Source organism: Nicotiana sylvestris, chromosome 2 (genome assembly GCF_000393655.2).
Source record: "Nicotiana sylvestris chromosome 2, ASM39365v2, whole genome shotgun sequence".
Classification (NCBI taxonomy): domain Eukaryota; kingdom Viridiplantae; phylum Streptophyta; class Magnoliopsida; order Solanales; family Solanaceae; genus Nicotiana; species Nicotiana sylvestris.
In genome coordinates this window covers 128,985,373-129,009,169 of record NC_091058.1, presented here as the reverse complement: position 1 = coordinate 129,009,169, position 23,797 = coordinate 128,985,373, and the positions used below count along the sequence as shown (strand labels likewise).

Here is a 23,797-nt window from a genome sequence, read left to right as displayed (position 1 = left end):
CAAATTAATTGCCCTTTGAAAATTCTATTATTTACCAAGATATATTGATGATAATTGAATCAAATAGTGATGAATAATTTAAGGACTCAATTAAAAATATATCATTTTTAACACGAAATGGATTCTTACACTTAACAAAAGAAAACTACCAATCAAACTAGAATGTAAAGATAAAGAACTATACTAAAAGTGCAAACTATTAAAATTTACCATTAAATATTTGAAACTTTGTATAAAAATATACATATATATAGGTGTAATAATAAATTTGAAATAGCTACTCCTATAGTCGTTTTTTTTTGTTTTTTCTGATTAAAATCAAATCCAAACCAAATTTGATCGGTTTTTAAAATTCAAAACCAAAACCAAACCAAACCAAAAAGTATCAGTTTTTTTGATCGGTTGATTTAGTTTTTAATTTGGTTCGATTTTTCGGATTTTTATGAATACCCCATACACGGGCATCATGTTTAATTCCGCTGAAGATTCAAAAAGAAACAAAAATACATTGATATGACTCACTCACAGCATATGACCGTTACTACCACAACGTTCCTAAACTCACAAATTTAAAAATTCATTTATGGGACCCACCCAAAACCCCACCTCCTTCATCTTTCTCTAAGTTTACCGTTAGTCCTCAAAATCCCTTCTTCACCTTCACCTTATCAGTTAAACATAGCTTCAAATATCAACAAAAATCCCTCTGAAATGGTCCGTTTCTTGCTTGTACTTATCAATCTTTAATATATCAAGCTTAATTTGTGTCACTTTAATATATTAAGAGTACATTTTATTCTTGACTCACTCCACTACTCATCATCTTTCTTGATTTTTTTTCTTGAAAATTCTTAGCTTTCTATATTTCCCAAGAATTTGAGTTAATTGTGGTGGGGTTATTGAAAATTTTCAAGAAATGGCAGCATTAGCACCAGGAATTTTGTTGAAGCTACTAAATGGAATGAAATCAGGTGTGAAGCCAACAAGTGAACACAGGAGTTCACTTTTACAGGTTACTGATATTGTCCCTGCAGATCTTGACGAGAAAAATCTATGGCCAAAGCATGGATTTTTCATCAAGGTTTCAGATTCTTCACATTCGATTTATGTAAGTCTTCCATATGAACAAGATGACTTGGTTTTAAGCAATAAAATGCAGTTAGGGCAGTTCATTTATGTCGATAGATTAGAGCCCGGTTCGCCTGTTCCTGTCGTTAAAGGCGCGAAGCCTCTCCCCGGAAGGCACCCTCTTGTAGGAACTCCAGAACCATTAATGGGATTGAGAGAAAAAGGCGAAAAAGTTGAACAAAAATTTAAGCAAAATATGTCAGCTCCTCCAAGAAGGGGTTCTTGGGGAATAGGCCAAAATGGGACAGAAGTAGTTGTTGCTTCATCTCCTCAAGTTCTGAAGCCGGTCCCTATTGATTTCGATCAATGTACGCCGATTAAGGAAAGGTCTAGTGCTGTCAAGATATCGCGAGTTATTCCAATGTCACCTGTTATTCGAGGGAAATTAACTAAAGACGGAGGAGGAGGAGGAGGAGGCCCGAGCAGTACTATGGTAAGGTCATCCGTTGGTGGCGCGTTGTTGTCTAAATTGATAGAGGCTAATAGTCCTGCTATGGTAAGGAAAAGTTGTGCTACACCTAGCATGTTGAAATTTCCTAGGAGCAGAAGTGTAACTGATCGCAATCGAGAAGAGAGGATTTTCAAGCCTCCTTTAAATTCAGCTGTAGGTACATTTTTCCCTTTTATGTATAGTTCAATGTCTTTTAAGGCATATAACATGTTGCAATTTGATTGTTCCTTTTTTTTTTGTGTGTGTAGACACAGGAAAAGAAAAGTACAACTCCACCACCAAGTTTAAGGAGTGCAAGAATGGCAGCTTCTCCAACTGTAGGCAGAGATTCTCAGAGGCTTTCCAATTCCAAAAAGTCTTGTCAAGAACAACAACAATCTAAGCCTATTGATTCAAACCAAGACAACACCAGTTTGACTGTTAATTTTCCTGGAAAACTTAGTATCTTGGGAAAGGTAACATCATTACTGCATTTGTTTGTTGCATGTTTAATACAGGGAAAAAGGTCTAATTTTACCCCTAGATAGGAAGACGTGAAGGTAAAGAATTAGGATTATAGGCTGATAGGTAGTCGAGAGTTTCTCCTAATTGTACCAGTAGTATTAGTATTATTCTTACATTTTCGTGTTCCTAGATAGTTGTTATTCCTTATCATGTCATTCTTTGTTTTTTTCTTGTGTTGTTATTGTTGTTTGCTTCCTATTTAGTGTTTCTTAAGCTGAGGGTCCATCGAAAACATCCTCTCTACCTTCACAAGCTAGGGGTAAGGCATGCGTACACACTACCCTCCCCAAACCCCACTTGTGGGATTACATTGGGTTTGTTGTTGTTGTTACTACACCAAAAATCTTAGTTTTATGATCCATTTACTTTAGGGTCATTCATACCATTATCATTAGCAAACAGTCTAGTATTGCCCTTGATATTAATGGAGCTCCAATATGAATTGGGTGGAGTTCACTTATCAAAATTATTTCGGATGGAATGTTCAATTTTACCCTCTATTTTTAACCTAGGTATAAAGTTATCTGTAGTTATACTTGAGGTTGAAGCTCTATGGGGTTTAACGGAGCATATGAGACAATTTGCTAATGGCAAGGTCATAAATAGTTCTAAAATATAATTGAGGGTAAAAATAAAATTAAGATATATAGAACAAGGGGTATTTTTGATCCTTTTCGCTTTTAATATATGAACTATTCTTGCCTTTTTGTTGGAACATTAGCCTTATCAAAGCACATTTGTGATGTCTATTAGGAAGCTGTACAGCAAAAGAGAAAATGCACAGAAAATTGCTCTTCAAGCACTAAGGGATGCATCAGCCACAGAAAATCTTGTGCGGTCACTTAAGTAAGGAACTTTTGATTATTTGTGTTATTTGTTTTTGTGTTTTCTGTGCTGATCACTATACTACATTGTGACCTGAGTTTGATTTTCTCTCTCACTTATGGCTTTGAAGGATGTTTTCAAACATGAGTAGAGCTGCAAAACCGGAAGCGCCAGAAGCATGTTTCGATCAATTTCTTGAGTTTCATGAACAACTTGTGCAAGCTGTAGCAGAAATGGTATCCATTCAAGCAGCAACAGCTTCAAATGAAATGTCACAAACTTCAAATGCTGAACCAGAGAATGGCACCCCTATTTTACATGAAATAGTGCAGAATTCACTGGAAGAATCACGAGACAGCGAATCAAATGCATCTAAAAGGAGAGCTGCACTTTACAAATCCATTGCAGTGTTTCCTCCTGAAAGGAGTGATCAAAAGTCAATTCTTGGGAAGCATTTGAGATCAACATCAAAGGCAATAAAAGGAGCACTATCCAATAATAATACAAACATAAATGAGAACGATGAGAACAAGAAACCGACTTCTTCTTCCACAAGCAGCAGCAGCCTTTCGAATACAATCAAATTGGGAAAGCAGATTGAGAGTGAAAGTGGAAGTTGGTTTATGGATTTTCTTGAAAAGTCCCTAGAGAAAGGGCTGAAAAAGGCTAAAGGAAAAGTCCCTCAATCGTTCTTGCTTAAAGTGATTAATTGGGTAGAAGTGGAACAGTTTGATTCTAATAAACGTCCTATTCATCCTAAAGCAGGACACATAGCCAGGAAGTTGAGGATCAAAGTGAAGAATCCTTGAGAAAGGAAGCTGAGATTGATTTTTTATTGTATCAAACATTCTTTGATATGTTTGTGTTTAGTTTCTACCCCTTTATGTCATTTGGTATAATTATTCTATTTGTAAGCCGCAGTACTGTATGATACTCCTATAAGCTATTTCACAAATGATTACTATAGAAGAAAGGTTTTCTGTCAGATGGAGAAAACTGTTCTTTTGATTGCTTTCCTGTTCACTATGAGGGAGCCATTTCAACAGTTGACAATTACAGAGAACAGAAATAGAAGGACCCCATGTCCTATACATTAGAACAACTCTTAACAACTACACCTCCAAATCAAACAAATTAAGGTTAGTTCTATGAGTTCTTAATATAAGCATACAAATATGACTGAAGTAAACCTTAACTAATTGGAATCACCAGCATATAGATCTTCTGCTTCTATTATATGTGCGGCATGAATGTCAAGAAATCGTACATCTTTTATGACAACTGGTGTTATGCATGAGTTTTAAGCCTGCCTCATCTGTTAACATGTTCAATTATCATAATAAAACACGCATAGATGGACACTCCTTAAAATACTCAATAAAGTTGTCTTTCAGGACAAAATAGGGATCACTGACCCAGTGTAAGTACCATAATCCTTTAGCAAATGAAAAACGCATAAAGAGCACTAGACCCAGTGTAAGTATACCACTATGACTAGCCTGGATCTTAAATAATTGGAATCACCAGGATCTTTTGCATCTATTTTGTGCCGCATGAATTCCTTGATATTCTACGTCTATTCCTTGAATTCCTTGATATTCTTACAACTTTTGTTTTACGTGATTTTAAGCCAACCTCATCAGCTTACATGTTAAATTATCATAATATTGTGGGCAAAATACATAGGTTACCCCCTGAGCTATGGACCAAATCCCTGTTACACACTTTTTGCGGACGAAAATTACCTTACATACTCAACCTTTCCAAAGTGTCCCTATGAAAGAATAAAAAAGAGCTGATGTAGATTAATTTTCACTATCTCTTTACATTCACTACCATGGCTTGTATATACATCTACCTCCTATACATATACAAAGTGTATGTATAATATTCCTAGACAAGGTATATTGTTTACTATGTGATCCCATACTCACTTTAGTGTATTTGCACTAATACAAATGTGAGCATGTGCTCACTCATGTGCTTGGCACTTAACAAATGAAGGGCCCAGATGAGTCAGAGACTCTTTTAATCTAACGGTCAAGGTTAGATTGCAGGAGTCTGTGTGGATGCTTCTTTTGTTTCAACATTAGCATCTGCTTCGATGCTTCTTCTTCTTCTGGGAGCTTCATCTGCAGCATCTGCTGCGATGCTTCTTCTTCTTCTTCTTGGACAACAGCTTCTTCTGTTTCAACATCCCCCCTCAAGGTGGAGGGGAGAGAATGGACCCCCAGCTTGGATAAAATGCTCCGATGAGAACCCCCAGATAAGGGTTTGGTAAATAGATCGGCGAGCTGAGATTCGGACGGAACAAAAGAGAGAGATATCAAACCGGACAGAAATTGTTGACGAACGAAGTGACAATCCAACTCCACATGTTTGGTTCGTTCATGAAAAACTGGGTTACGAGCTATGTGGATGGCGGCTTGGCTATCCGAGTGAACAGGCACTGGCAAAGTGGGTGAAGCTGATAGATCTGCAAGCAATCGGACTAACCAAGTGATTTCTGCGGTCACCCTTCGCATAGATCTGTATTCCGCCTCTGCGGAGGACATAGAGACGGAGATTTGTTTCTTCGATTTCCAAGAGATTGGAGCTCCACCAAGGGTGATGAAGAAGCCACTAACAGATCGGCGAGAATCTCTACAAGCCGCCCAGTCTGCATCACAAAAGGCGAGTAGATCAAAAGATGGATGTGCATTAAGAAAAATCCCTTGAGAAGGGTCGGTGCGCAAATAGCGAAGAACACGCAAAGCTGCAGAATAGTGGGACATGCAAGGACGTTGCATATACTGGCTCAAACAAAGGACAGCGAAAGAGAGGTCCGGCCTAGTATTTGTTAAGTAGTTGAGCTTTCCAACAAGATGGCGATAGATGGTAGGATCAGGCATAGGCTCTCCCATATCAGCTTGCAATTTAGAGTAAGGGTCGAGAGGTGAAGATACAGCAGGACCTGTGCAGTCAAATTCAGCCAAAAGTTCCAAGGTAAATTGCCTTTGCCCTACTATAAAACCATGCTTTTCTCTGAGAATTTCCATACCCAAGAAATGATGAATGTGCCCAAGATGTTTTACTTTGAATTCTGAGTGTAGAAAATCTGCAAGTTGTGCGATTTCTGTGGTGCCATTACCTGTGAGGAGTATATCATCCACATATACAACTAATATGGAAATTAAATCACCCGATCGCTTAAAGAACAGTGAATAGTCATTTAAAGAGCTGGAGTAACCTTTGTAATTCAGAGCCCCAGCTAACCTAGCATACCATTGCCTCGACGCTTGCTTTAAACCATAGAGTGATTTCCTTAGTCGACAAACAAGATTAGGTTGAGAAGGAGTCAAGCCTGCTGGGAATTTCATATAGACCTCTTCTTGCAAATCCCCATGCAAGAAAGCATTATTAACATCGAGTTGTGACACATTCCACCCCTTCTTGATAGCCACAGCCAAAAGACACCTGATAGTAGTCATCTTTACCACAGGTGAAAAGGTTTCTGAATAATCTATCCCTTCCCTCTGAATGTCCCCCCTCACCACCAACCTAGCCTTTAGCCTTTCAATTGTACCATCTGAGTTATGCTTAACCTTGTACACCCATTTACAAGGTAAAGCTTTCTTCCCTGGTGGTAAGGATACAACATCCCAAGTGTTATTTATCTCAAGTGCTGAAATTTCAGCATCCATAGCCCTTTTCCAACCTGGATGGGTAGAGGCTTGTAAATAACTGCTAGGTTCTGATGTGGTAGAAATAGATTTAAGGAGATGCTGGTTGTCTATAGAAAGAGCATGGAAGGAAAAGACATTTGGCTTGAGAGGTTTGGATAGACAGGAACTAAGGTCGGATAGATAGATGCTATTGCAAATATAATCATTTAAGTAGGCTGGTTTCTGAGTTACCCTATCAGACTTTCTGACTGATGGAGGTGGAATTGGAATAGGTGTGCTGATTGATGAAGGAGAAAATGTTCTGGACAGAATGGGTGAGTGAGGAGAACATGGAGTAGAAGCAGAATCTGAAGGGGTCAGGTTGATGTTGGTTGAAGTAGAGGGACCAGGACATGTAGCAGAACTGCTAGGTGAGGAGTGGGTAGAGGAGTGGTTAGGTATCCCAAAAGAGTGTTCTGTTGAGTTTTGGGGTAAGGTATCTGGTGGGATTGTGTCTTGAGGAAAGAAAGGGAAATCAGATGTGAGAGGTGAGTGTGAAAAAGGGAATTGATCTTCATGAAACCTAACATCTCTAGATATAAACACCTTCTTAGTGACAAGGTCCAGAACCTTGTAACCTTTCTGATGTTGTGCATATCCCAGGAACACACAACCTTTTGCCCTAGGCTCAAACTTCCCTCTGTTGTTAGACAAAGTTGAGACATAGCACAAACAACCAAAGCTCTTGAGAGATTCATAGCTAGGTTGTGTACCAAGCAATACCTCATAGGGTGTTAATCCATTTAGAACCTTAGAGGGGATTCTATTGATCAGATATGTAGCTGTCAACACACATTCTCCCCAGTATTGGAGAGGCACCTTAGAGTGAAATAAAAGTGCCCTTGCTACTTCCAAAAGATGTCTATGCTTCCTCTCAACTACTCCATTCTGTTGAGGGGTAGAAACACAAGAGGTTTCATGTATAATCCCTTCTGATTCAAGAAAACTTGCTTCTAGTGAACCTTTTCCTAGTTCCATGGCATTATCAGACCTGATCTTCTTAATTTTTAAGTTAAATTGTCTCTCTGTCATGCACATAAATGATTTCAAGACTGAAAAAGCATTCCCCTTAGAACTTAAGAGAAAAGTCCAGGTGGCCCTACTATAGTCATCCACAATAGTCAAGAAATACCTATAACCATTATAAGTCACAGTCTTGAATGGCCCCCATGTGTCAATATGAATCAAATCAAAAATAGCAGAACTCTTAATATGACTCAAGGGGAAAGGCAGTCTGGTTTGCCTAGCTTGAGGGCAGATGTGACACACACAATCAAACTTAGAGGGAAATTTAATAAAATGCAGATTTCTCATTACTGAAAAGGGCAAATGCCCTAGCCTAACATGCCATTGCCTTACAGTAGCAGTAGCAATAGCAGGTAAAGGTACTGAAAAGGAAACAGGGGTAGAAATGACACTGGAATTTCTTCCTTTTGGAATGGAAACTACATTTTTTCTAAGAAGAGAGACAGACTCTTTACTAGCTGGCTGAAAAAGGTACAATCCATCTCTAACTTCACCAAAAGCTTGTCTCTTCCCCACTAAAGGGACCTGCAACATACACCCATTAGAAGTTAGATTCAAAGAACAACTGAATTGAAGACATAACTTATGAACAGATAATAAGTTATACTTGAAAGAAGGTACATGAAGCACTCTATGAAGAACCATATCAGGCTGAATAGACACACTTCCTATATGTGTAACACATAACTGGAATGAATTAGGTAAGCTAATGTGCAAAGGTGCAGGAAGAGGAGTAAGAGATAGGACAGAGCTAGCATCAAAACACATATGTTCAGAGGCCCCTGAGTCAATTATCCATGTTTTAGTGTTGAAAACAGCAAGACAAGTTCCTGTGTGTTGGAGTATGGTACCAGCTACAGCATTAGCATTGATTTCTGATGTTGTTGCTGCTGCACTTTCAATCTGGACTTGCTTGATTATGTTTACTAATTCTGACACTTGCTCCTTACTGAAAAACTGGTTCTGACTGCTGATGTTTCCTTCACTACTTGTTTCCTGTGTTGTCACCACTGCATTTCCCTTTATAGTAGGCTGATTTGTTGATTTTGTGAATTGAAAATCATCTGGGAATCCTATTAGTCTGTAGCAATCTTCCCTTACATGCCCTGTTCTCATACAATGACCACAACTCACATTAGGATTGTATTTCGCCTTCCTTTTGAACTTTTGTTGCATGTTCTGAAAGTTCCCCTGTTTCTGAGGAGTTCCCCATGATTTCTGAATATTGTTTCTTTGATTAAACTTCCCTTGAGCTCCTACCATAAAAGATGCACCATCTGTTGGATATTGTGGGCTAACAAACATTTCCCTCTGACTTTCATCTTGCAGGAGGATGGAATAGGCATGATCCATACTTGGAAGAGGGCTTATCATGAGAATATTGCCTCTTGCAGGTGCATACACATCATTCAGTCCCATTAAAAATTGGATGACTCTCTGATCCTCCAGGAACTTGGCTACTTTCTTCTTCCCTTCACACACACAGGTACAAGTGCACCTTAAATGTGAGTTCAGGGAATCTAACTCATCCCATAATTTTTTCAGAGTTGTGAAGTATGCTGCAATATTGCTATTTCCCTGAACTGTCTTAGCAACTTCCTTTTGTAGGTGATAGAGTTTGGCTCCATTGGATTGTCCAAACCTATGCTCAAGACTACTCCAAAGTTCTTTTGCAGATTTGGAATAGATTACACTGTCTCCTATCTCTTTAGTTAGAGAATTTAAAAGCCATGAGGTTACCATGTCATTGCACCTACTCCATTGTGCATGATCCTTTGAATCCAAGGCAGGTTCATCACAAATCCCATTGATGAATGCCAGCTTGTTTTTGGCTGATAATGCAATGAGTATTGACCTTCTCCATCCTGGGAATCCTCTTCCATCAAAAGGTGAGGTCACAAGAGTCATCCCGGGAGCATCTGAAGAGTGAAGAAAATAGGGATGGTTGGTGTCATGACTGACTGCTTGACTGGTTGATGTTACTGAAGAATCTGTTCCAGTCATGGTGATAGAGCAAGTTGAGTTCAAGGAGGAAAATTATAAGATAAAATTGAAGGATAGAGCAGAGGTCTGCTCTGATACCATGAAAGAATAAAAAAGAGCTGTTGTAGATTAATTTTCACTATCTCTTTACATTCACTACCATGGCTTGTATATACATCTACCTCCTATACATATACAAAGTGTATGTATAATATTCCTAGACAAGGTATATTGTTTACTATGTGATCCCATACTCACTTTAGTGTATTTGCACTAATACAAATGTGAGCATGTACTCACTCATGTGCTTGGCACTTAACAAATGAAGGGCCCAGATGAGTCAGAGACTCTTTTAATCTAACGGTCAAGGTTAGATTGCAGGAGTCTGTGTGGATGCTTCTTTTGTTTCAACATTAGCATCTGCTTCGATGCTTCTTCTTCTTCTGGGAGCTTCATCCGCAGCATCTGCTGCGATGCTTCTTCTTCTTCTTCTTGGACAACAACTTCTTCTGTTTCAACACCCTAAGACACCCGACTTTTTTCTTGACCAGTTTTTCAAAACATGTGTAATATCACGCACCAGTCATACAACGACACGTGTCATTAACTTAAAAAAATGAAAAAGAAAAAGAAAAACAAACCCCACCCAATTTTTTTTTTAAAAAAAACAAAAATGGAAAGGAATCCATCTCCTTCGGGCTTCATCGTGCTTTCAATTAGAACTTTTCAGCTCATATCTCTTCCTTCATCAACATTTCTCTTTCATCTTTCATCCATTAACATACACATATTCAAGAAAAAATTATAGATAGATGAAAAACATAACCTAGTTTTCACCGTCCCACCACCATTACTCACCTTCCACAGCCTTCTCGTTATCTCCATTATCGCCGACCACCAAAGAACCCAGACCTCCACCTTACAATTCAAACAAAAGAAATAGAAACCCTAAACAACTGCTCCTACCTTCTGATGCATTTTTTTTTTGTTGAAAATTTTTCAGATATAACAAGTGGGTTTTCTCCATGGCTGCCCCATTGAAAAGGAAAAAAAGAGAGAAGATTCTTCTATATTGTTCTTCTAATCTCACTTGAAGATTTCATTACAAATTCTTCTACACTGTTAAAAATTTCTTCCTGAATCGATTTTTCCAGATATTTTTCCTCGATCTATTATAATTTTAACAGATTTCTTAATTGAAAGTGGATAAAATGGATAGTAAACATCTATATTATCTCCCACTTGAATCAAATTATTTTAGAAAAATAAAAAAAAGGAAGATATTGGAAAGGTTGAGTATGTAAAGTAATTTTCGTCCACAAAAAGTGTGTAACAGAGATTTGGTTCATAGTTCAGGGTATCTTAAGTATTTTGCCTAATATTGTGCATACATCCAAATGAGCAAAAACTGATCAGAAACAAAAATAAAAATAAAGAAAATTCATAAAAGAATGCGTCTGCCGGGAGTCGAACCCGGATCTATTGCTTGGAAGGCAATTATCCTAACCGTTGGACTACAAACGCTTGTTGTGTTGTGACTTCCTCATAATATTAATTGGACGAAAGAACATTTCATTCCTTTAAGACTTGGTTTCAGTTGACAAAATCTGTGCAGCGCTGGGGATGACAAGGTGTGTGTGAGGATGAGGCGAATTCGCATCTCCGGCGGCGGCAGCTCTGCTTTGCTTGGAACATCTTTTCCCTTCTCCAGTTACACTAAATGTCCAATAAAACCCAAATCTTTTCTAAAGCTGTTTCCTTCAACAACAACACCCATCTTCACCACTCTCCATTATCGTTTAATTACGTCGGCTCAACATTCTTCTCCCTCCTCTCATGTTCATCCAACACCTCAAACTGAACTTCCTATATCTTCTGGTAACTACCCTTTACACAAACAAACATGCATTCACTTATTCTTGTCTCTGTTTGTTTGTTTTATGTATTCACTTTGTTCTGTGTCTTTTTCTATATAGGAGGTGATGGCCCAAATGGGTATCCTATAAAGGACTCAAAAGTGGTTTTGAAAGGAATGAGATATGCTGAACTTGAGGTATGTGTATATCAGTTGTTGGTGTTGTGTCTTAGTTAGCCTTGTATAAATTTGAGTAAAGTTGCAATCCTGGTAGTTGTTTAATCTTCTTTACCTATTTAAAGATTCAATTTTTTTTTTTTTTTTTTTGAATTAGGGTCACTCACGTGGTAAGTGTATTTCGGTTGGTGAGGTCCTGCTGTATATTTTAGTTATCCAGGTTTGTAATTGAGGAAAGTTTTGGCGCCAGAGCTTTTCTCTAGTGGTAAGAGCGCAACTTGTGATGTGTGGGTTAGACACACATCACCTGCCACAAACCAAAGCCTAGTATTTAACCGGAGAAGGTAGAGGGATGGGCCAATTATCCGACGAGCTTCGAACCGTACCCCGAAGTCACTCAGCGGATTTCTCGGTTATAAAAAAAATAAGAATGTTTGAGGAAAGTTACAAATTGCAATCTTTATAGTGATTTAGTCTTGTTTACGGCTTAAGGATTCAAACTTGTTTTGTGTTCTTGAGATTAAGCTCTATCTCATGGTACGTGTATTTTTTTTTTGGCAATCCGCTAGGCAAGCGCCTAGGGCTAGTTTTTTATTAATAAAAGTAAAGAAAATACAATAATTCGGAAAAGTAGAAATAAGGGGGACAATAGCACCGGTATTGTTACCCATATGCCTTGGCTATATAATCACTCCTCTGCGCCTCACATTGCCTTATGATGACAGCCTCATATAGAGGATTCATGGTGTAGCTGCCGACAAAGTCTCACGAAGGCATATAATCTCATAGCCGAGTGGATATTTTCCAAAGGCATCGGACCAAGGCAACAGAAACCGGGCTAAACCTTACCTTACTAATCCTATTGAGGCAAAGAAAAGAAAAAGCCTCATCTTCTAACAAGCATGTAAAAAATAGGAACTTGAAAGTACCAAGTACTCTATGATCGCCATAGAGTTTATAACACACTCTATGACGCTATTACAAGTGATGATGCTTTGAAAATGATAAACTAAAACAATGTAGAAATTTGAGTCTTGCCCTTCATTTGTCAAACTTGTGAGTTGTTCAATTTGAACTTCCTTAAAATCCTCTATAACAGTCTTCAAATAATCTTCTCAGATCTATTGCACCTCGTAGATGTGGAGGGAGCAACCCCTTTTTGCTTTGCCGCTCTCATTGGGAGTTGCCTGAGTGTTATTTCTTGGGTCTCCTTTTCACTTTGCAAATCTCCAATTGTAGCCGCCCTTTCCGGGCATGATTCAATCAATTCATCTTCTTCCGCTTCGTCTGAAATAGCAACACGTAAATTGACCTCTAGTTTTTGATTAGTTTCTTCTTGTATAACCATCCATAATGGTTCATGCCTCTTCGTTCTCTTTGCACTACAAGGTTCTTGCCTCTTTGCCACTGAACCTTTCTGCTTTTGTTTAGTCGTTTTCGAGCTACTTGAGTATGCACATCTATGAGGTTTTGGACTGGTCAAAGCATCCAATAGAGCCCGGTCATGGTTTGAAATCAAAGCAATGTTTGAAATCTCACCTGAACGTTTAACACTGTCCAATTCTGCTGCTGCATCACCTGAAGTGTGATGTTGCTGTTGTGGTGGACTGCTTGGAGTATGCTTCTGTTGTCCAGCTATGAAACTTATAGGATGCTGCTGTCCTGCATTTGGTAGATATTCACCTTGAGTGCCTGCACGTTTGTGTTGCTGTGCAATAGATTTACCCGCTTCTGAGATAGCTTCTGAACTGTTTGTACTATGCTGTTGCTGCCCAGAATGAGTAACGGCTGTGGTGCTTGTAACATTTTGCTGCTGCTGCATAATAGGTGTAGGTGTTATTACAATTTGACTTGTATCCAGAGACTGTGATGGCACTTCATGAACTGAGTTGTTCAATGTGACCGTTGGTTGTTTAACCATATTTGTATGCATCATCATTGCAATCTGGGCCTCTTTAATTATTTGTTCGACGTGAGGGCTGGAAAAATGCAATGTAGGAACATTAGAGCTGTGAGCCTTGCCCGATAACTCTTCCACACCATTTTTCTTTGAAGCCTGCTGTCGAATACCCACATCCATAGTCAAATTCTCACTGTCTTGTGCTTCTTTTCCACTGCTGGACAGTGGACCTATTTGGTTGGCCGTTGCCTTAGCAGCTGCAGTCTCTAAACCAGTAGTAGCAGCATCCAAACTAGAATTAATAGCTTGCAAAATACCAGACCCATGCCTAGGCTGCCCATGTTTGTTAGAAAAATCTGAGGTAGGCTTCAGTGCACAACTAGTAGCTGCAGACATCCTTGAGACAGCAGGTATGCCTTGCCCTTCACCAGATCTTTGTTGGTCAGCCTTTTCCTTATTCAAATCTCCATTAGCTTTTGCAGCAACTCGATCACCAGTGTTTGCTTGATTCAGAACCTCTCCTTGCCTATTAAGTTTACCAACTGATGAATCCATATCCCTTTGACGATCCTGCCCATCCACTCCTATTTCTTGTTGACTATTAGGATTAGAAATCCCAACAGGAAGTCGATCAACATTTTCCTCCAGCTTAGAACCAACAGCAGCTGTTTCTTGTTCAGCTGCCCTACCAGTTGTAACTTTTCCAACCTGTGCACTCACAGAATTTCGATCAGCAGCATTTTGCAAGGCTCCAGCAGTAGCTAGGTACATTCTACCAAACACAGTAGAAGCAGGGACATCTCTTGAAGGTTTAGGAGGTCCCTTGTCAAGCATTAACACTTCTGGCACCACAGGAGCAGTAGCATGTGGTGCTGCTGTATTTCCAATAACACCAGCAGCAGTACTCATATCCCCAGCCTGCTCTTGTTCTGCATTAGCCATAATTTTTTTCTCTTCATTAGAGTTAAATTTCAATACCTGTTGCTGCCCATCTCTGGTTTCGTTTTCTACTGTTTCCACAAGACTTTGGCCAGCTGATGGTACGTGTATTAGGGTTGTTCCTGTTGTTTATTTTGTTGAAATTTCAGGAAAGTTGCAATCTTGATAGGGATTTAGTCCTTTTTAGTATTTACTGGTTAAAGGTTCAAACTTGTTTAGCGTTTTCGAGATTAAGCTCTGTCTCATGGTATTTGTAGTTCGGTTGTTCCTTCCGTTTATTTTAAGTTAACCTTGTGGATTTTTGAGGAAAGTTCCAAGATTGAGAATGTCTTATCTTGTTCTTGGTTTAAGAACCAATCTTGTTTCAGAATTTTGACATTGATTCTATTGTTGAACGCAACTATGGTTACTAATGGTGCTTTGCTTTCCTGTTTAACAGAAATGGGTTCAGTCACATGGTTATAGGCCTGCTCAGGCTCTAATGTTGTGGAAACATCTTTATGGGAATAATATTAATATTTGGGCGCAATGCAGTGAGGAACTAAAAGGTTTATTTGCTTTCCCATGCATTTAGTTTTGCTGTCAAAATTTCTGTGCTGAAAGTGTTGATGATTTTATTGCGTTTGGAAAGAAAAGGGTTCTGAATTTTTCGCTTGGATTTTCCTTTATATGCACTTTGCAGTGTTTACCTATAACTTTCTAAATTTTCAGTTGTTGATGGTAGTTGCAGTTGACTTTGCTCAATGTTTCATTATCAGGTTTGAATAAAGATTTCAGGAAAATGTTGAGTGAACATGCTGAATTTAAGACGTTAAACTTGAAGGATATTTTGACAGCGTCTGATGGAACTAAAAAGGTGGACATAGCTTGTGCCATATGTAGAATTTGAAATATTTTCATACTTATACTCTCTGTGGTGCCATTTGCTTGGTTTAGATTCATCACTTAATGCATAGAACTCACAGGATCTTACAGATGTTATTCAAGTTGGAAGATGGTCTGGTAATAGAAACTGTTGTGATACCTTGTGAGAGCGGCAGGAACACCGTCTGTATATCTAGTCAAGTAGGTTGCGCCATGAATTGTCAGTTTTGCTACACTGGCAGGTAAGCTTTAGCAGCCTTTTAGCCTTTTGGTTGTTTTTCCAATTTACAGCTCCTGAAGTGGCTCCCTTCATTTAAGTACATGAATCTATTTTGCAGAATGGGTCTGAAGAGAAACTTATCTACATCTGAGATAGTTGAACAGGCTGTTTTAGCTCGGAAGTTATTATCCAGTGAAGTTGGCCCAATTAGCAATGTCGTGTTTATGGTATGTGTATGATATATTGATTTGCTGCACTGAACATGTTCTCATTTTTCTATACATACCTCCTAAAATATTACCAGTATTACCATTTATTAACTTCTGGAATGCTAAATACTCTTGCTTGATGCAATGTGGCCGGCTTTGCTAATTTTCCAAATCCTAGCCACTTCACTAACATTGCCAAACCCTGTCTTCTTCGCGGCCTTTCCTAGGCCTATTATTCATTTTGCTCCCTGTGTTCAACTATGCAACATGGTTGACTGGAGCTAGTCCTTCTCTTCCACACTAATATTACAAAATCTTGCCTGAGATTTTGGCTCTATGTTAACAAGATGCCAGAATAAAAGACCTTTTGTCCCTTCCTCCTTAATTCTTTTCCTGTTTTCCTAAACAATCAAGCAAGTGTTTCTTTTAAAAAAAGTATGATCAAATAACTGACTACAGGGAATGGGAGAACCACTTCACAACATTGAGAATGTCATAAAAGCGGCAGACATATTGGTAGATGAACAAGGGCTGCATTTTAGTCCTCGGAAGGTCACCGTTTCTACAAGTGGGCTTGTGCCCCAGCTTAAGCGCTTTCTTCGCGAGTCTAATTGTGCTTTGGCAGTCAGTTTGAATGCTACAACTGATGAGGTATTTCCCTTGAGCAACTTAATTCTTGGGATGAAAATGGATAAACAAATAGCTTCATGTTTTGATTCACACTAATGAAATATTGCAGGTCAGAAGCTGGATCATGCCAATTAACCGCAAATTTAACTTGAACTTGCTTCTTGGAACACTAAGAGAAGAGCTTCAATCAAAACATAAATACAAAGTTCTGTTTGAGTATGTAATGCTTGCCGGAGTTAATGATAGGTACATACCTTGTTTCATTTCTACAAGATAAAAACCTAAGTAGTCCCTGATATATAGTGATTGACTTACTTTAGTACCTAGTGTATCTCTTGAACAAAATTGTCCTTTATCTTTGTAAAAAAGGGTCACTTTTGATCCTGTCATTTGGGACTCACACTTAAACTAACCGAACTATAAAATGGTATCTGGGCAAACTAAAGAAATAAAGAAAAGACAAAAAGCATATTCTTCTTCAAGCTTTCTACTGAAATATGCTATAATTTCTGCTGTTTGTTTGGTGTCAAAATCAGCCTTCCAAATCTTCAACATGGTTGTTTCTTAGGTTACCAGTTGATCCATCAGGAAGAATTTTCCTTCAAACTTTAAATTTGAGATCCATTTTTAAAGCTCCCAAAAATATCCAGATATCTAGAATACGAATGCATTCACATCCACTTTTAACTAAAGATAAGCTGCCAACTTCCGAACACAACAAGACTTCTTTTCAACTTTTCTGCAATTTTTTAACTCGTCACCCCTTCCCTGGTCTTCCAAGTTCCAATAGTGACCGACAATTTTGTCAGTTCCGAACTCTCGCCCCTTTCATGTTAGAGATTCTTTGAGTTTCTCTTAAGATTTGAAAACTGTGTGTCTTTTTGATGTTTCCAATTTGTGGTTGAAGAGAAACACGGATGTTGGTTTACTTCCAAAGCCCCCTCCCTAGCCACATTTTTTTTCGGAATCAGTTGGCTTGCTCAATCAAGCAGAATATGAGACTATCTTTGTTTTCTGTATCCTTTAGATTCTCATTGTTGAAATCTTATTGCAGTATTGAGGATGCAAAGAGACTAATCAATCTTGTCCAGGGTATTCCATGCAAGATTAACCTGATTTCTTTTAACCCTCATTCTGGATCCTTCTTCAAACCCACCAAAAAGGAGAAGATAATTGAGTTCAGAAACATTCTTGCTGAAGCAGGATGTGTTGTGCTTTTGCGATTGAGTAGAGGAGACGATCAAATGGCCGCCTGTGGTCAGCTAGGTAAACCAGGCGAAATCCAAGCTCCCTTGCTCCGAGTGCCTTCTCAGTTTCAAGCAGTACTGGAAGCTGCAGCGTGATTCGGCTGCTATTTTGCATGCTTGTTCTTCCTGGCTGTCCAATATGTGACACAGTTTCAATGTACATGCCCCTTCCGGAATTCATTCTATTGAATCCAAGTCCTTAACATGCTTGTGCTCATGACATCAGTCACTCTTGTCAGTTAGAGTGTGTACATGTTCTTTTAGGCTTGTAACCTTTATAATTTTCTTTTTTTGACTCAGATTTTTGAATTTGCAGTGCAGCAGGTTATGAGGGTTTGGGATTAGAAGTAGCATTTTAAATTTGAGAGTACAAAGATTAAAGTGCTTCTGATTGAAGTAGATTGCCAAAGATGTTTATATCCTTGAGTGCTATTACAAAGATCTTAGAAGGCAGTCAAACAAACCAATATTTGGTTGAAGTTTTAAAAAAAAAGTTGAAATCGTTTTATAAGTATTTTTATTATTAAATCATTATTACGTAATGTATATTTTGATCTCAATTATCATATGTGGTTTGATATGAATATCGTGCGACCACCATATCACTACCAAAACACTGGAGTCTCAACTGTCATCAGTAAAAAAGTAACCATCTTTCTCTGCGCATTATAGTCCTTTTCTAGTAACGTCAATCAACCACATCCATCATTTCTTTCTCCCATGATTTTGCTTTCGTTTTTCACTTTGTCTTAACCAATACGCAAACATCCCTTCCAATGATCCCAAATCTTTTGCTTCCTTATTCCAAGTCCTTATTATTTCTGTCAGCTCCTTTTTCATTTTCTTCTCGTTTTCCCTAATTCTAGCATGAGTTTTCTTCCATGATTTTGAGAGAAGGAAAGAATTTTATTTTCAGCACTCACTGGTTTAATTAATCCTATTTTGCTTTGCATGTGCCCCATTTAAGAGAGAAATACTCTTGATAAAAATAAAAATTCATTCTTAGAACTCAGAATTTGAAACTTTAGTTAAAGGTGAAGAAATTCCTAACTCTTCTACCACATTAGTTTGCATGAGAAAAGGAAAGACTTAACAGAAGGGAACATGAGTGCTTTTTATTTTTATTTTTTTTATTTAGCAAAAGTCGCATACCCCTCAGTGTAGGCCGAAAGTCGTTGGTTCTTCTGTCGCCATTTGGAAACAAATACCACAAATTGGGACCAAATAAGTAAAACAAAAGGGTGAAGAAAAAGTGTAACCTAAATGATAATTTGGTAATCAGAACGGTAATTTCTCTTTTTCCTCTTAATTCTACAAGAGAAAAAGTTACAAAGATCCTGAAGTAGCTAGAAATCACATACTCTTGTTACCCTAGTGCTAAACTCCAAACTCTATTTAACCACAGTATAATCAATAGTGGGTTTTAATTGGATGTTCTGCCTTTGTAACTCAAACTTCTTATTTCATGGTTGAATAACTACTGGAACAACCTGTTGTATAGAAATAAACTAAAAGAGTAACAATATGAAAACATGAGTAAATTATTGATAGGAAAAACAAGAAAACTTTTCTTATTTCTTTTAGTGTATCCGGTATGACTTATGAGGTCTCGATTAACTAGATAAACACAAAAAGGGTGTCATAACTCATAAATATGAAATTACTCATTTGGTATTATAAAAATGAAAACTTGTGAGAGTTATGAATATGAAAGGGTAGGAGTTGTTCTTCTCGGAGGCATAAATACCAGAAATTAATATATTCATAACCACCATGTCACGACTCAAGCCGATGGGCCGCGACGGGCATCCGGTACCTTACTCGACCAAGTACCAACGTAACGTATCTTTCTTATTACATCATCATATACATGTGACATACGGGCCTAATAGGCCAACATAATCATTTATAAACTCAAAACATAGGCCGACACGGCCGTACCATCTTTCACGTACACAACATATGTCTACAAGCCTCTAAGAGTACATAAATATCATACAGGTCGGGATAGAGTCCCGCCATGCTAAACAATACACGTCTAAATCATACTAACTAAACAAGCAACTCCGAAGCAAATGGAGCGCACCAACATCTTCCGCTGAACTGATAGCCTACTTGGAGGGCTCTCGACCTGTCTATCGGGACCTGCGGGCATGAAACGCAGCGTCCCCAGGCAAAAGGGACGCCAATACGAAAAATGTACCGAGTATGTAAGGCACATAAATAAGTACATAACAGACATTGAAGAAATATAGAGTAATTGACTCAACCTGCAAGTCTAGATAACTCTATAAATCATGAAATACTTTTAGCGTCATGCATATACGTATGAATGTCATGTCGTGCATAGGTACATGTTTCATAACATCATCACCCTCTGAGGGCATCATATCATATCGGCCACTGTGGGCAAAATCATCAACGTATACCAGCTGATCAGGTGGTGGTGCGCATATAACGTCATAACTTTTCCCATTTCCCATATACATATATATACATACATATATACACGTATATAACACCATCTGGTCACGGGTCAATGTACATGAATGCAATGCATGAAAAGTACGTTAATAAAATCTTTTGGAATGTCATAAGGCCATTTTACCTTTGAGTAATATCATAAAGTAAACTCTTTTGAACTTTCGTATTTTTCTAAGACTCATGAACAGATGATAAAATATTATGACACATAGAAATTCAAGAACATAGATATCACTAATACTTCTATGAATAGAGTCATTTATGGAATTTGGGCATTTACATGTTTCGTTCGTATCTTATGGATCATTCCAAAAGAAAGAAGGGATAGCCTTAACATACCGGGAGTAGGGAAAAATTCGTATAATATTCTTAAAAAGTTTGCACCGTACTCGTCTAGATTCACAAAATCTCACGTTGCTATTGTGCTAAGAAATCTCGTTGGAACTGAAGATGGCACTACACTACTTATACGAAACAACCACCAAACAAAGATATTTTAGTCCAAAATTTCCTAATCGTATTTTCCTTCCATTTGACCTCTAAGTTTCCATTTGAGATCCTATAATTTATCTCTAATTTCAGTATCATGTGCTTTCAAATTCTTGTTGATGAGAGCAACCAACTCTTTTGCGCTTGATTTTGTAGGAAATGTTATCTACATAAGGAAATTCAATAGGAAACCATTAAAAGGAAAGCAAGACCTCTATCTTTTCCATGTTGAGTCCAATATGTTGTAGCTTGTCAAATAACTTTGTAGTATCTTTCTCAATTAGTAGACCGTCACCCTTTTAATGCTATTAGCCCAACTTCCAAAATAAAGATGACACCCAAAGTTTAAATGGCCACCTTTCATGCCAAATGATGAGTCATTTAATATGTTTCAAGTGTTGCCACATTTTTTCTACTTTATTCTTTATCCAAAGACTTTAATAAATCCACCACAATTATTAATTAACTAGGTAATGTCCTATTATCCAATAATTAACCAATTATCTTTATAATTAAGAATTATTTCCATTTAATTAAAATACTACTCATTCTCTTTTCTCTCTCTTTTTGCCAAACGCTCTCTCTGCCAAACGCTCCCTCCCTCCCCATCCCCAACGGTCAAAACCAGACCACCCCATCCCACCACCCCACGCCGATGACCACCCCCACCAGCAGGTAAGCCCTCCCCCCTCCCCCCATCTCTCACACCTCCCTTCCTCTCTCTCTTCTTTCTTCTTTCCCCCTTTCCCACTCCCTTACTAGAGCTGTATTTTGTTGCTCTACTGTGGTTCTGTTTTGGGTTAGGTAAAAGTTTGAATTTTGGGTTTCACTGTGAATCTGAAATTGTGGGATTAAGGGTTATTTTCGTGTTTTTTGTGCTTTTGATGATCGTTGATTCATATAAGTTGTTGAGTTTACTGTTGTGAGTTTTGCTATTATTTGGTGATTATGCTTGAATATGTGATTATTATGTCCAATTGACCACTCCTATGAAGAATTCACCTAGCTTTGCTCGGTATTTACTAATTGTTTCTTTGGATTCTTTATACGTTGTTGTTGATTTATTTTTCTGACTGTGTTGTGTTTTTTTTGGCAATCCGCTAGGCAAGCGCCTAGGGCTAGTTTTTTATTAATAACAGAAAAGAAAAATACAACAATTAGGAAAAGTACAAATAAGGGGGACAATAGCACCGGTATTGTTACCCATATGCCGTGGCTATATAATCACTCATCTGCGCCTCACATTGCCTTATGATGACAGCCTAATGTAGAGGATTCATGGTGTAGCTGCCGGCAAAGTCTCATGAGGGCATATAATCTCATAGCCATGTGGATATTTTTCCAAAGGCATAGGACCAAGGCAAAACAAACCGGACTAAACCTTACCTTACTAATCCTATTGAGGCAAAGAAAAGGCCTCACCTACTGTCACACCTCCTTTTTCCGCACCCGCGAGGGTGCAAGGGAGTTTTTCCAATTAAAGGACAATCGAAACGGGATTTGTTTATTTATTTCAGAGTCGCCACTTGGGAGATTTAGGGTGTCCCAAGTCACCAATTTTAATCCCGAATCGAGGAAATGAATGACTCCATATTACAGTCTGCGTACCAGAAATCCGGATAAGGAATTCTGTTAACCCGGGAGAAGGTGTTAGGCATTCCCGAGTTCCGTGGTTCTAGCACGGTCGCTCAACTGTTATATTTGGCTTGATTATCTGATTTTATACGAATATGAACTTATGTGCAAATTTTAACTTTTAACCGCTTTATTATTATTGTTTTTACAAGAATGTGAACATCGCTTAAAACACGTCTTTGGACTGCGTCACATGAAATGCACCCACAATCCGGGTGGACGACCTAGAACTGAAATGTATTCCCGCATTATACTGGTGGGCGACCTAGAACTTAAATGTATTCCCGCATTTTACTGATAGGCGACCTAGAACTTAAAAGTATTCCCGCATTATACTGGTGGGCGACCTAGAACTTAAATGTATTACCGCATTTTACTGGTGGGCGACCTAGAACTGAAAAGTATTCCCGCATTATACTGGTGGGCGACTTAGAACTTAAATGTATTCCCGCATTTTACTGGTGGGTGACCTAGAACTTAAATGTATTCCCACATTTTACTGGTGGGCGACCTAGAACTTAAATGTATTCCCGCATTTTACTGGTGGGCGACCTAGAACTTAAATGTATTCCTGCATTATACTGGTGGGCGACCTAGAACTTAAATGTATTCTCGCATTATACTGGTGGGCGACCTAGAACTTAAATGTATTCCCGCATTATACTGGTGGGCGACCTAGAACTTAAAGGTATTCCCGCATTTTACTGGTGGGCGACCTAGAACTTAAATGTATTCCCGCATTATACTGGTGGGTGACCTAGAACTTAAATGTATTCCCGCATTTTACTGGTGGGAGACCTAGAACTGAAAAGTATTCCCGCATTTTACTGGTGGGCGACCTAGAACTTAAATGTATTCCCGCATTATACTGGTGGGCGACCTAGAACATAAATGTATTCCCGCATTATACTGGTGGGCGACCTAGAACTTAAATGTATTCAAATTGTTTCCCCGTTCTTCCGAGAAAATTCTCGACAATTGGCAGAAAACTTTCTGCCCCGGGTTTTGGTGATTTCCCTGGCGTTGCGTTTTGCTGCCCTTATCAATCCTTTGTTTTCCTGCAGCAGACAAAAGGATTTAGTTAGTGGTGCCTTTCCGGCGGATGATTTTTCCTCTCTTCCCCTTTTCTTGCTCTATGTCCCCATAATTGGTTGGTGGGCAAAATCGCCTGCCGGGGTCTCTAGCCTGCTGGGGATTGGTTTTCAATTTATCCCCTTTTCTGCTTTCTCTTTAAGCACATGCTGTGGGAGTCTGCTTTTAACTCCCGAAACCACTCCCTTTAGGAGTTTACTTCCTCCAAAACTGCCAGGCACGATCACCGCATTGCCTGGGACCGGCCTTTAAGACTGTTTGTATTATCCTGCATTGGGTGAATTCCCCTTCGGTTTCTGGTAGTAAGCTTTGAAAAATCCTTTTCAGATAAAATTTTTAGGAAAAGAAATAAAAGATAGAAAAGGAGAAAATCTTTCTGAACCAATATTTGGTGGGAGAAGAAACTCAGAAGAACTTATCTTGGAGGACATGACT

The 23,797-nt window shown here is 38.5% G+C and overlaps 3 protein-coding genes, 1 long non-coding RNA gene and 1 other non-coding gene across 7 annotated transcripts; 4 read left to right on the top strand and 1 right to left on the bottom strand.

The window, feature by feature from the left end:
* The first annotated feature begins 621 nt into the window (after positions 1-621).
* Positions 622-3,893, top strand: LOC104224163 (uncharacterized). 2 transcript variants are annotated; one of them, XM_070167494.1, is made up of 4 exons: positions 626-1,732; positions 1,828-2,034; positions 2,837-2,929; positions 3,039-3,893. In XM_070167494.1, the coding sequence occupies exons 1-3, from the start codon at positions 917-919 to the stop codon at positions 2,927-2,929; spliced, it is 1,116 nt and encodes a 371-aa protein (XP_070023595.1). In that variant the 5' UTR covers positions 626-916; the 3' UTR covers positions 3,039-3,893. The 2 variants fall into 2 exon arrangements, 1 of the variants encoding a protein (XP_070023595.1); XR_011405106.1 differs by lacking the exon at positions 3,039-3,893 and having other exon boundaries at positions 622-1,736; positions 2,837-2,925.
* Positions 3,052-3,916, top strand: LOC138868096 (uncharacterized). The gene has a single exon (XM_070167495.1). The coding sequence runs from the start codon at positions 3,052-3,054 to the stop codon at positions 3,715-3,717; it is 666 nt and encodes a 221-aa protein (XP_070023596.1). The 3' UTR covers positions 3,718-3,916.
* Positions 3,917-9,060: 5,144 nt separating this feature from the next.
* Positions 9,061-9,675, top strand: LOC138886390 (uncharacterized). Of its 2 annotated transcripts, none has more exons than XR_011405104.1 (2): positions 9,061-9,124; positions 9,247-9,675. It is a non-coding gene; the product is annotated as an uncharacterized lncRNA (long non-coding RNA). The 2 variants fall into 2 exon arrangements; XR_011405105.1 differs by having other exon boundaries at positions 9,061-9,143.
* Positions 9,676-11,073: 1,398 nt separating this feature from the next.
* On the bottom strand, positions 11,074-11,145 carry TRNAG-UCC (transfer RNA glycine (anticodon UCC)). Its single transcript has one exon. It is a non-coding gene; the product is annotated as a tRNA-Gly (tRNA).
* A 92-nt stretch (positions 11,146-11,237) lies between these two features.
* Positions 11,238-18,071, top strand: LOC104214243 (uncharacterized). Its single transcript, XM_070167493.1, has 9 exons — positions 11,238-11,499; positions 11,598-11,674; positions 14,932-15,040; positions 15,251-15,348; positions 15,468-15,598; positions 15,695-15,803; positions 16,245-16,436; positions 16,525-16,661; positions 17,470-18,071. The coding sequence occupies exons 1-9, from the start codon at positions 11,265-11,267 to the stop codon at positions 17,756-17,758; spliced, it is 1,377 nt and encodes a 458-aa protein (XP_070023594.1). The 5' UTR covers positions 11,238-11,264; the 3' UTR covers positions 17,759-18,071.
* The last annotated feature ends 5,726 nt before the right edge of the window (positions 18,072-23,797 follow it).

Coding starts and splice junctions, on each gene's coding strand:
- LOC138868096 (XM_070167495.1), top strand. CDS start 3,052: ATGAGTAGAGCTGCAAAACCGGAAGCGCCAGAAGCATGTTTCGATCAA.
- LOC104224163 (XM_070167494.1), top strand. CDS start 917: ATGGCAGCATTAGCACCAGGAATTTTGTTGAAGCTACTAAATGGAATG. Junction 1,733..1,827: donor AGCCTCCTTTAAATTCAGCT/GTAGGTACATTT, acceptor TTGTGTGTGTAG/ACACAGGAAAAGAAAAGTAC. Junction 2,035..2,836: donor AACTTAGTATCTTGGGAAAG/GTAACATCATTA, acceptor GATGTCTATTAG/GAAGCTGTACAGCAAAAGAG.
- LOC104214243 (XM_070167493.1), top strand. CDS start 11,265: ATGAGGCGAATTCGCATCTCCGGCGGCGGCAGCTCTGCTTTGCTTGGA. Junction 11,500..11,597: donor TGAACTTCCTATATCTTCTG/GTAACTACCCTT, acceptor TTTTCTATATAG/GAGGTGATGGCCCAAATGGG. Junction 15,349..15,467: donor CGTCTGATGGAACTAAAAAG/GTGGACATAGCT, acceptor AGGATCTTACAG/ATGTTATTCAAGTTGGAAGA.